At 37.7% G+C, this 13616-nt stretch overlaps 1 protein-coding gene across 4 annotated transcripts in view; it reads right to left on the bottom strand.

Annotated features, from left to right (window-relative positions):
- Positions 1-13616, bottom strand: part of NELL2 (neural EGFL like 2) — a 324370-nt gene that overhangs the window by 20994 nt on the left and 289760 nt on the right. For all 4 annotated transcript variants that reach the window (XM_032420483.1, XM_032420482.1, XM_032420484.1 and 1 more), the window contains one exon: positions 2878-3018. In XM_032420483.1, coding sequence (XP_032276374.1) covers positions 2878-3018 — 141 coding nt within the window. The remainder of the gene's footprint in view (positions 1-2877; positions 3019-13616) is intronic.

Raw genomic sequence — 13616 nt, 5'->3', positions numbered from 1 at the left:
AGATAGAGAGAGAGAGCATGAGAGGGGGGAGGGTCAGAGGGAGAAGCAGACTTCCCGCTGAGCAAGGAGCCCGATGCGGGACACTATCCCGGGACTCCAGGATCATGACCTGAGCTGAAGGCAGTTGCTTAACCAACTGAGCCACCCAGGCGCCCCTTTGCTTGTTTTTATTTTATTTTTTTTTAAAGATGGGTGCTACTCCAGGCTGTTTGTATGCTGATGAGAATGATGCAGCAGAAAAAGAGTATTTATCATATGGAAGAAAAAGTGGATAGTCCAAAGGCAAAGACCTCAAGCAGGTGAGAGGAGGTGCGTCGTAAGGTACTATGGAGGGTTTAATTTTTGATGGGAGAAATGAAACTTAATTCAGTGAAACAGGAGGGAAGGGAAAGCAGCAGTTACAGATATAAATCAGAGTAAAGCTAGTATAGCTCCTGGGGCAAAAGTGCTTCTGTTTTCTCGGTGAATTAAGCAGCAGGGCCATCAACAGAATGAAGAGAAAGGAAGTGGTACCTAAGATTTGAGAAGATTAGAGAAGGTATGAAATGGCTGTATTGGAGAGTTGCAGGGGAAAGTAACTAAGGGAATAAAATTTGAATGCTGGGTAAAGCGGATGGCCCTTGCAGGAGGAAGCCTATAAGCTAGTCCCCAGTGAACCTCACCATTTACTCTTCATGCCCTTGAATGTGGGCTGGCTAGACCTACTGACTCACTTCTAACAAACAGAATGCAAGGAATGGATGAAATGGCACATCTGCGATTAAGTTATAAAAAGACCATGAGCACTGGCTCTGCTTGGATTTCTTACTCTCGGGGACGCCAGCTCCCATGTCTTGAGGCAGCCCTGGGGAGTGGTTCCTGTGTTAAGGAAACCAGGCCTGCCAAGAGGCACATGAGCCATCTTGGAAGCAGAGTCTCCCCGAGCCTCCCGCCCCACTCCCACCCCAGACAAGTCTGCAAGATGAAACCACATGCCTGACCAACAACTTGACTGCAACCTCATGAGAAACCGTGAACCCAGAGGCCTCCAGCTAAGCTGTGCACGGATTCCTCACCCACAGAAACTGTCAGATAATTTTTGTTGTTTTTAGCTGCTAAGTTTTGGGGGTAATTTGTTATGCATCAATAGATAACTAAGACAGCCCTCTTGAGATTTGCAGTCATAAACTTCAAAGACAGCGAGTACCACTGGAAATGTAAAGTGAGATAGTCAGCAGAGGTATGTGTTTTTTCTCTTCACATTCTGATGCACAGAAAGGGTGTGCAAGGGTACCGAGCAAAATGAAACACAGGTTCCCCCTGGGGAAGCGGAACGGATGGCGAAGGAGAAGGATGAAATTAAGATGCATTTTCAGCTTTAATCTATGTATTTGTGTGTGACTTGAATTATTGATAATCAGCTTATATTCATTCTTTGTGTGTATAACTTAAAGTAAAAGACAATCTTAACAAAAAGGTAGCACTTTTAAACAAACAAACAAAAAAAGTAGACTTCTTCCCCTTGAAAAAAGTAGTTTATCAGGGAAGTGCAAAATCACACTGATTTGCCTCTTGATGAGCAATCCATGGTTCCCGGCATTCTCTACAGGGCCAGAAGGATTCACTCGGGGACATTCAGGAAGGCAAGGCAAAGCCCTCAGACCACAGTTAAGTGGTTATTTACAAATGCCAGGTTTCATCTTGCAGACTTGTCTGGGGTGGGAGTGGGGCGGGAGGCTCGGGGAGACTCTGCTTCCAAGATGGCTCATGTGCCTCTTGGCAGGCCTGGTTTCCTTAACACAGGAACCACTCCACAGCTCCTGGTAAGGCAAGAGCATTTCCATTCCCATGCAAAAAAAATCCAGATGAACCCTCTGCTTAAGGCCCAGAGCTCTGCAGCTGCCAGCAAAGTGCAAAGTGCACTGGAAACATCCATCACCCAAGTCCGCTTCACTTTTCTCTGTGTGAAAACCCTTGAGGTCCAAGAATAAAAGACAGCTTATCATTTAGGTGTCAAGTACTGTTAAGTTAGATTCTCCAAGGCTTTCACTGCTGTGTCATTTTAGTCCCATTATTCTCTCAGGTTGTTAATTTATGAAGGTGTAAATACAAATGGAGAAAATTATAACTTCTTGAGGTTTGCTCTGTGTTCCGTTCCTGTGCCAAACTTCTGATGGCAAATCCTTTCAGTCTGGGTGGTTTCCCTGGCAATTATTCATGAGGCTTTGTATAGCCTGCCTGCTTTCTAAAAACCATGCCCTTTACAAGGGGCTACAGAGGGGCAGAGTTGTCAATTCACTGAAAATAATTCAAAAGTAATGGTAAGTAATTAAATATGACCTGATTAAATTTTCCACTCCTATGAGATTGAAATCTCCTCCAAAGCCAACGTTCTGTATCCAACATTCAACATTCACTAAACAGCTCTTACTTTGCCAGCCAAGTGATACATTAGGAAGAGCCCAGAGTAGCACGTACTGTGAATATTATCCTTGGCCATATCATTATCATATTTCCTCTCCCTCTATTTTCCTTCTATCTTGCTTGCCTCATCTAGTTTTTCTAGTTCTTTTCGGGTCAGCTTTTTGCCTGCTGCCATTTAAAAATCTTATCTGATGCTGTGGGTTTTTTCATTCTAAAAACACCCTTCAACAGTTGCAAATATCCATAGAGAACTGGTTTAGTGTCACAAATTTTAAACATCTAAAGATCGATTAATTATCATAATTAGCAAGCAAAGGTTAGATTGTAACACGTTCCCAATCATCCTTGTATAAACACACAGCAAAAATCACCAATAACTTAAACATTAGATCAATGTCTACTACTTACACCTTACTACATATTCTTCAAGTTCAAAAAGTGTTCTTAAACTCTAGTTCTTCTCTTTGTACTGACCTTCACAAGATTCTCCACTTGGTGAAAACATCCCATTGTCATGGTAGCCATCTCTGCACTCACAGTGGTACCATCCAGGCAGGTTAATGCAGTTAGCACGACTGTCACACTGAACAAAGCCATCAGAGCACTCGTCAATGTCTGTTTGGCAAAGAAAACAAAAACGGGATGTTATACAATTGCTGCTTTTCTCTGCCCCAAAATGAAAAATATTCTGCTAGACAGCTACTAGATGTTTTAGTGCCAGCAAATCCTTAAAACTGAGGAAAGAGAAACTCAAGAATGTCTACTTGGTTGTTGAAAGCTATACAGAAAGAATGTAGTGGTATTAGTAACAGGAGAGACAGCTAGATGGCTTCTCTGTTGCAGAAGTCATCCAAAATGGGTAAAATGAAGAGAAACAATCTGAGGGTCAATCAGTGCTGCTCACCATATATTTCTCGCTCTTCTTCTGGACACAAGCTAGGATTGCCATATGAATGCATGAAGCCAATTAGGAAGTGTCATGTGTCACTTTAAGATGCAGCCTGTGATTCCATGTACCCTTCCCCATCACAACGACCGGCAGTCTCCAGGGGCTCTAAAGATCAGCCTGAGTCCCTGAGTGAGGGTGATGTGGGGCATATTCCTCCCCTAGTTGGGATGGACATGGAGTATGAGCAAGAAATCAAGCTTTTTGCTTTAAGCCATTGAGATGTTAGGATCTTTTACTACTATAAACATAACCTACCCACCCTGACTAAAATCTCATTCATCTCCAGTAGCAATAGCAACATGCTTTATACTTTCGAGAATATATACCATCGATGTCACTTTTTAATGGGTTTCACATATATTACCTCATTCAACCCTCAAAAAAAAAAAAAAAAGTCTTGCCAGGTAGATAGCATATTGAACATATGAAAGAAAAATGAGGCAAAAGGAAATTATGGGATTTAACCAAGGTCACCTGACTTTCAGGTGTGTGTTCCTTCCTACAAGCAGACACAGGCTGAAATCGGGAAAACTGTCTAAACAAAAAGAGCTAGGTATCTTCAGTCTCACATATTTCTTCCAATGGTTTATTACTACTCCCAAATAGTGTGAGCCCTTTATTCTCCTTTTTGGGTCAAATGGCATGCTGCCATTTAAAAATCTTACCTGATGCTATGGGTTTATTCATTCAGTCTGTTAATGATGAGACTATCCAGCACCAATCCAAGTCTCTTCCTTTGCTCATAGAGGAAAAAGTAATTCCTGGAGTTGCCTTACAGAGTGCCCCTTCTTCTGGGTGCTCTGATTGACTCAGAGCCTCATAAATGATAAGATGGTAGCACATCATCAGAGCTGCCAAAAGTATCCACATGAACCCTACTTCCATCTTGACAGCCCTCTGCCATGACTAAAGATTCCACTCACCAACATCGGATAGCCCTTTCTTATATGCTTCCCACACCTCGTCTCAGTCCCTGCTGCAGTGACCAGGCATGACGGTGTCCCTCATGTTGAAGGGAAGGCCTGCTGCTTTTTAGAGTCTTCCCTCAGCTGAAGACAGTCCACTTCAGCTCCAAAGAATCTACTTCCTTCCTACTTCAGTCTCATTTAACTCCAAATTCTTGGAAGTATATATTCCTTTCATTTTCTTTTTTAAATTTCTCGTTTTCTCTATTCAATTTTGGAAGAGACAACTTTTTTGAATAAATCAATAAATAGTTTTTTTTTTTTAAGAGAAATAAGTCATCACTCATTTACTTCCTGACAAGCCCAGAGTCCCTTCACTAAAACAAGGTGCAAACCATTCTCTTAGATTAGGTAATAGGCTTGGCCTATAACCTAATATATATTAGGTAAATATATTATATATATATTATATATATATAATATCATTGCAAAATTTTAACATCATTTCTGAACTAAGAATGCTTTTGCCTCTGTAATTCCTCTTCTGAAGAGTTAGTTCCTACTGTCAGTAATTCCTATTGTCAAAATAATTGTTAGTGGTCAAATCAGCTAACCACTGACTTCTTGACAAATAGCTGATATGGATTGCTTCCATTTACGGAGGCCTCCTAGGCTTTATGAAACAGCCTATTTGTATTTCAGGTGCCACCCTAACTGATGAATCTCCAATTATAAATGGGGCTAAAATGCTATGCTCATTTCAGCTTAATACAGTCTTTTCTTCTAGCCCAAATGATGCAGAAAATTGATTATGTCATTTCTTAAGTGCAGGGACAAAAGAAAACAGGTTGGGATTTCAGCTTTAGAAGTGAGTTTATTGGAAGAAAGTCCATGAGGGGGATGTTGTAGAGCATCTCGTTTTAGAAGAATCTGGTCATTAGTGTTGATGATTTGTAAGTAACTATTAATGGGACAGATCCTTCTCCACTGAAACAACTTTCGCATGTATATTTAGCCTTTAACTTAGTCCTTTTTTATTGCCTGAACACAGTTGTGGGGTTAGCTTGGATCTCACGACATCGATATATATTTCAACTTTTACTTCTCACTTACTTTCTCTCCTCACTCTTCCCAATCACTAGACCTGCTCCTTACTGCCTTGTGCCCACTTCTCTCTTGTACATTGCAGCACCCTTACCTGAGCTACAAACATGCTCATTAAAGTTTAATAAGAATGCTATGTGTTAGGGGCGCCTGGGTGGCTCAGTCGTTAAGCGGCTGCCTGCAGCTCAGGTCATGATCCCAGAGTCCTGGGATCGAGTCCCACATCGGGCTCCCTGCTCAGCGGGAAGCCTGCTTCTCCCTCTCCCAGTCCCCCTGCTTGTGTTCCTGCTCTCACTGTCTCTGTCAAATAAATAAATAAAATCTTTAAAAAAAAAAAAAGAATGCTACGTGTTATATTACTTCGTGTTCTAAAGACTGGGGATACAAACATATGCTGCACAAAATGTATTTTCCTTTCTTTAAAAAATGTACTTTCATTTCCTGTTTGTGTTATTATTTATTACTACTAAGTAGTATTTTAGAGGATGAATATGCAAATATATGCACTACTCATTAATTTGCCATTCAGTTTTTATTGAATGCCTATTATGCGCCAAGTACTAAGTACTAGGGAAACAAGGAAGCACAAAGCAGAAATAACTTCTGCCCTCACTGAGATTAATATACATCTAAATTGTGCTTTATTTTAAGAGAATTAAACTTATAAAAATCTGAATTTACAATCATATGGGACAGTGATTCCCAACAAGTCATATGTCTGGCACCAGTGGCATGTTATTTAGGTGATAATACAGGATTTTAATGGCTATGTATTTATATTTCTGAATTTTTTCCATTTATAGCAAGTGATACTAATAGTACTGTGGTGACATTATATTTAAATTTAAAAAGTGAGAGATATTACAGAAACAATATTAAGTAAATATTGGTATAAACATTATACAAATATAACAAAAATGATGAAGCTGGTATATAAATGGCTAAAGTTTTGAAAACACCAAAATACAGTATGGAGCAATTATTCACATTTCAGAAGGATTTGCTGAGTAATTCTTCATGTAGTGAAATACCTTAATTCCTTTAAAATATGACTCAATTTATAAAATACTTAGGATGTCTATGCCATGCTTCAAATTATATACTTGCTATTATTTAGGATAGTGAAGAAAAACTAGCCAGATAATATGTAGTACTTCATTTTACTCTTTCATGTTCCTGCTAATATTGATTTGTGTATGCAAACTTTTCTGCTTTGGTGAAAGTCAGCAGAAAATGAGTGTGCTTGAATCACTGAAGTATGCACTTCCCACCAGAAGGCATGTTTGTTTGGTTCATGGTTCTAATTAAAGCCAAAGCTAAAACAAACAGCTTCATCTGTAAGCTATTTGATGGTATGTATGTTCTTAGTTATTCAGTAAATATTTAGTAAGTGAAGAATGGAGATGTGATCCACAATTTAAGAAGTAAGTATATTTTGGGGCGCCTGGGTGGCTCAGTCGGTTAAGCGCAGCTGCCTTCAGCTTGGGTCATGATCCCAGGGCCCTGGGATAGAGCCCCGCATTGGGCTCCCTGCTCCGCGGGGAGTCTGCTTCTCTCTCTGCCTGCCACTTCCCCTGCTTGTGCTCTTTCTCTCTCTCTCTGTCAAATAAATAAATACAATCTTTAAAAAAAAGTAAGTATATTTTATCTATACACAAATTTGAATATTACTATGAGGTTTACATATAAATGACACACATATTGTGCTGCGCATTTTCAAATATGCATATATTGTGATTCATATAGAAAACAGTAAAGACAAAATTTCAAAGAATTAATTTCTTGGCTATTTTCTTTTGGTCAGCTAAAACCCAAATTTCGCATTATCTAATTGAGTTAGATACACAGGGAACAGCAGACTTAGGAGAGAAAAATGTTATTATTTCATTCCAAATGAGAACTACCAGGTTTGAACAAATTACATTCCGAACTGAATAAAAGTATTCAAAAAGATTAGTACAGAATGTATAAGCTCATATGATTTAGTCTTGATTATAAGGATCTTAATTCTGTACTCTGTAGGTACATTATATAGAAAACTAAAAATACATTTTATGAAAACCCATGATTTCATTACATATTCTGTCTTAGAAAGGAACTAGTTCCCAGTTCCCTAGGGACAATTAAAACTTCCTCAGTAGCAACATTTAGAACAGTCAGCTAGTGATGATATTAAAATGCTGTCCCAGAGCACAGAGAATCCAAACTCCAAATAATATTTAGCCATCCAACAGCAGTCATGAACAGTAGTCATACTCCAGGGACCAAAATCGACTTAGATAATAAAAGTGGAAGGCACTGTTGAGGATAGATTTTCTAGAAAGCACATATGTTTTGAGACGATCATTAAAAACAAACCAACGAGCAGAAAAACAAGAAAGAAAAAGATATGAATAAAAAAAAGCTCACACTTGTCAGTGACTTGTTTTCTTTGTCTCCCTCAGGTATGACAACACAAGAATGGATGCCTTCTAGAATGTCACACGGACCACTGCTTTCAACTGAAAATGGCTGTTGCCATCAGCATTTAAAGGGTCACTTCAGATAATGATAAATTATTTCCTTGTCAAATTAAATATAGTTACAGAATGAGACACTTGAGTTATAAGCAACTTTGTTCTCATACACAGTAAAAGTTATTTCTATCATAACATAACTAAGAATAAAAATGTGCAAATGTCTAGAATCACCCATGCCTAAAACAGACCCTGCTCATTAGTTTAACCTGCTCTCTTTTAAGCTAAGAGGAAACTGATTAGTTGCTACTCTATACAGAAGAAAAGAAAATCCAGTTCTTCTTTAAAATGAGCACATTATTTTTAATGGCAAAGTCAAATAATGAGAGTTCTGTCTTTCATCCTCTTTATCATTAATAAAAACCTGACATCATTTCTCATAAAAAATAGTACTTGGACTATTTATATCACTGTCCTGTGCACTGGCAGTTAAATTATATTGATAAACAGCAGGCAATTAAACATCCTGAAAACAATTAATCAACTCTTGATTACCCACATGTGGATTATTTGTTTTCTAGATTATCTGCAGCATTTTTTTTTAATCACAAGGTCATTTCCCTCTGTCTCTTGTTGAGCTTCTGGGGAGTCTGCTTTTAACATTTAGATGTGAGTGTTCAAGGAATGCAAACTCATTTAAGCATTATGTTGTTTTTAATAACTACACCAGATCAGGATATAAAATATTGTCCAAACTTTCATAAGACTGATTGTTTTCATATTAATTTTTTTGAAAATAAAACAGGACAACATATGTAAATAAACTTGGAAAACCATAAAATCCTCTTCACAAGTTGGGTAATAACATTACAGATTTAGTGAAAATTATTTTCATTACGTTATAGCTCATGATCAGGAAGTTAATGACTGCTCTCAGAAAAGCATTAATACAAATACAAAACACTTAACAATATCATCATATCATTTAGTCCTCACTACAGCCATGTGAGATATTCTTACCCCTATGTCACAAAGAAGCCATGAGAACAAATACATTGCCCAAGCTCACACAATAGACCTGAACCCTCTCAACTGCCACATCCAGTGCTCTCTTTCCCACATTAGGCTGCTTCTCAAGACCAACACTTGCAGAAACAGCTTCCGCTTTGAGATATCGCAGTGTATATCTTAATGTGAGTGAATTCCAGCTCTTTGGCTTGTTAGATATGTAACTTTGAATATTTTGCCAAATCTCTCTGAGTTTTCTGGTTTTGAACGAGAAATAATTCTCTCTGTTACTAGTTTGCTGTTTCCTACCATTAACTATACAAGGCCTCATGGGAGTGGTACCTGGCTTATACAGGCTATTAATATGTATAAATTCCACCTGCACCTCTGAAAAAGCCTTAATAGTTTATAAAGCATGCTCACTTATGTCATTTGATTACTTGGAAAGGAGCAGAGGAAAATAGTTTTACAAGTAGGGTTTAGATCAGAGAACGTCTTTTCTTCTGTGGACAATCCCTGAAGAGTATCGGTAGAGTGATGTGATTGATCTAAGCCATACTTCGGGAGGAACAGGGTAGCACTTCTATGTTGGACAGATGGGACTGGGCAAAACTAGGGGCAGTCTCATATCCTTATGAGGATGTATATCATGATCTAGGAGAAAAGGTAATAAAGACTTGAGGGAAAAAACAGTGGAAATAGGGATAAGGAAGCATATTTTTCTCAAATGCTTATCTTCAGTCAGTGTACAAAGCCCTCTCATGTTCCCTGTGTTGGTGTAAGACTGGCTAAGTTCACACTACATATGTCCGGGGACATACCATACAGAGAAAGACGATCAAGACAACCTGATTTTTCTTGTGGTTCCTGGGGTCTTAGTGTTTCTTTTTTTTCCTTCAGTCTTTGCCTATGCTGCCCCTACTGCTTAGAATGCTCCTCTCTCTTTCTCATTGCCTTATCCAGTTAGTTAACGATTTTTCACCTGTCTCTGTCTCATATTAAAATTAATTTCCTTTGGGAAAACCTTCCTTGACTCCAAAGGCTATGTTAGATCTCCTAGCGCTCATTGTTTTTTGTACTTTCTCCTATGTGTTCCTTGTTTTGCCTTAATAGCAACTATCATTAGGTTTCTTTAGGGGTGGGGTGTGGTGCCTAAATTTGCTAATATTACTCTGACTTAATTAGAATAACTTCAGTTCTGGAGAAAGTCCTCTCTTTTCCCCCTGCTTTTCAAAAGTATCTTGATTCTTTGAGCTTATCATCTATCACTTTGTGAATTTCTCACCAAAAAACAAACAAAAAACAAACAAAAAATGGGGGAGGGGAAAGTCTGAATTATTCTATGGATTGATCTGACATCTTTACATTATTGAATCTTTTAATCCAGATGCATGATATATTTCCTCTTTATCTAATAATTTTTATAGTCTGTAGTTTTCTGAAAGGATGTCTTATGCATATTTCCCAGGATTTATTCTTAAATATATGTTTCTACCTTCCTTTCTAAAAAAACAATTTTATTTTTTCCAATTTTATGGAGATATAATGGATGAATAAAATTGTAAGATATTTAAAGTGTACAACGTGATGATTATATAAACAAAGGCAAAAGGAAAAACACCACCAGCAGAAAAGAAAATTCAGTAAGTTTTTGTCTTTCCTTGGAAAATAGAATATAGGTGAAGTGGTATAGTCAGAGCAAAGGAAGACACCGCCTAGAATATATATGTAGTAATGGGGTGCTACAGGTGATGAGGGTAGTAATTTTCCCTGAAGAATTCCAAAGAGACGTGAAATACCACGTTAAGCTAATGTGAGACATGGAGTTGAAAGTAGCTGGTTTAATTAAAAGTCTACTGACGAATAATCAACCCATCCACCTCCTCCCACTTGAGCAGACTGCTGAGAAAAAGCAATCACCCTTAAAGCCAGAATGGATGGTTCTTCTGTAAAGAAAATAGATAAAATATCTGGAAGAAACTGGGCAGCTAATATAGGAGTTATCATCCTTTGGAACAAAGTCCCTTTACTTCAGCAATTAGAGATCTCAAATTATAAAAACAAAACAGAACAAAATTGGTTCTCTTTTAGCGCACCTATTTTAAGTCTGCCAGTCAACAAACTTAAACTTCATATCAAAGCTCATAATCAGTTTTTCTATTTTTTCACTCTTAAACATTAATGTGAATTCAAGGGACAATAAATACTTAAGAAAAGCATATAACATTTACTTGGTTATTAGAAAAATCAAGATATACCATCAGAAAAATTGACCCTGCAGGAAACAGAAATAATTTATAGGACAGAACTTAAAACATTTCTTATTAATATCTTCAAGTAGATTTGAGAGAATATTTCATCCATAAGAAGAGGACACTGTACTATAAAAAAAAGGAATATTCAGAGAATAAGGAAGAGTTCTTGGAAATTAAAAATACGATAGCTGAAAAAATTTAAAATGTAATATAAGGCTTGGAAGATCAAGTAGAAGTAGTCTCTTGAAAAGTATAACATATAGAAAATAGATGAAAAATATGATAGAAAAAAAGCAAAGAGCTCTAACCTAAAAGGTCCAGCTTCTGATTTAAGACGAAATTCGTACCAAGAAAGCAGAAAAGTCAGTGGGAGAAAAATATCTTTAGAAACAACAATAACAACTCTTCACTATAGAGTCCTCAGATTAAAAGGCCCCAAACCAAGGTCTCCAATTAATGAATAGTGACCTGATAGTCAATACTTATTGATGGCTTACTATGTAGCAGACACTGTTCCTTGCAATTTACCTATATATTTCACTTAATGCTGACAGCTGTCCCATGAAGTAGGAAATATTATGTTCCCCATTTTAAAGAGGAATAAATGTAGGCAAGTAATTTTTAAGAGAATTTAAGTAATTTTCTCCAAGACTACTGAAAAACAAAACTGAAATTTGAACCAGACACCCTACAGAGATCAAACAGAGATCAAACCCTTACTCCATATACAACACTGCCTCACAAATGAACAAAACAAAGACTCACATCTAAATACACACTGTAAAATTTCACAATAAGTATAAAATACAAATCTTAATATCTTCCAGAGGGAAATAATAGGTTACATATAAAGGGATGAGAAGTAGTCTAGCATCATTTTACTCACGTGTAGCACTGCATGCTATAACAGAGTGAAATAATTATTTTGACCCTAGAAGTCTATACTTAGCATAATTGTCAAATATCTATGAAAGCAGAATAAAGATATTTTAGGATATACAATTCCTTAGAAAATTTATGTCCATGTAGTATTTTTTTTTTTTTTTTTTTAAGATTTTATTTACTTATTTGACAGAGAGATACACAGTGAGAGAGGGAACACAAGCAGGGGGAGAGGGAGAGGGAGAAGCAGGCCTCCCGCCGAGCAGGGAGCCCGATGTGGGGCTCGATCCCAGGACCCCGGGACCATGACCTGAGCCGAAGGCAGACGCTTAACCATCTGAGCCACCCAGGTGCCCCCATGTAGTATTTTTTTAAAAAATATTTTATAAAGGTTTAAATCAAGGCAGAGAAAGACCTACTAGTAGTTTATCCCCCTCTCCTTGAAATACTTTCCTCATTTTGCAAGGACATACCACTTTTAGTTCTCTTTTTACCTCACTGGCCTCTGTATCTTGGGCTTCTTTGCAGATCTTATCTTCTCAATCTCCAAAAGTGTGAGTTCCCCAGGGATCTATTCTCTGATCTTTTCTTTTCTCTCTACTAGCTTCACAGTGGTTTTATCTAGTACCAGGGCTTCAAATACCCAACCACCATCAATACACTAAAAACTATCTGTAGTGGGTTGAATAATGGTCCCCCAAAATTCATGTTTACTTGGAACTCAGAATGTGACCTTATTTGGAAATAGAGTCTCTGCAAATATAATTAGGTAAGGATCCTGATGTAAAATCATCTTGGATTTAGGATGGGCCCTGTATCCAATGATTGGTGTCCTTTTCAGAAGAGAAGACACAGAAAAACACACATACAAAAAATCAATGTGAAGATGGAGGCAGAAATTGCAGTTATATAGTCACAAGCTAAAAAAATCTCTGGAGCTACCAGAAGCTGGAAGAGGCAAGAAAGATTCTTACAGTCTTCAGAAGGATCATGGCCCTGATAACACCTTGATTTTGGACTTGGAGCCTCCAGAACTATAAGGTAACAAATTCCTGTTATTTTAAGCCACTTGGTTTGTGGTACTTTTGTATAGCAGCCCTAGGAAAATAATACACTACCTCATTCACACTTTCTCCCAGATCATTCTCTTCTCTCCCAAACCCATTTGTTTTCTCACCCAGTTATTCAATTTCTCACTCAATGTTTCCACTTGGATACCAAACTGCTCCTTCTGAAGTCTTCCCCACCACATCAAATGGCAACACCATCCCATTACTCAGGCAAAAAACTTTAGATTTATTCTTAATTTCTCTCTTTCTCTTACTCCTCTTACCAAAGCTATCCAAAAATCCTACAGGCAATGTCTTCAAAATATATCCAGAATCTAATCACCACTTCTAGCCACCTTCATGCTTGCCATTCCAGTCCATGTCACCATCATTTCTCACTTGAATTAATATAACAGCCTAATGAATATCCCTGATTCTATTTTTCCCTCCTACAGTCCATTCTGAATTCATAGCATCCAGATGATCCTATTAAAATATATGTCAGATTGTGTCATACCTCTGCTCTGATCCTATCTCCCATTCAGGGAGGATTTTAGAAGGGAAGTATATTAGGAAAAAACCATAGGGGATATATGCTGTTATAA

Source organism: Phoca vitulina, unplaced genomic scaffold (assembly GCF_004348235.1).
Source record: "Phoca vitulina isolate PV1807 unplaced genomic scaffold, GSC_HSeal_1.0 scaffold23, whole genome shotgun sequence".
NCBI lineage: Eukaryota > Metazoa > Chordata > Mammalia > Carnivora > Phocidae > Phoca > Phoca vitulina.
Note: the sequence above shows the minus strand (reverse complement) of the source record. Positions and strands in the feature narration are given on the sequence as shown.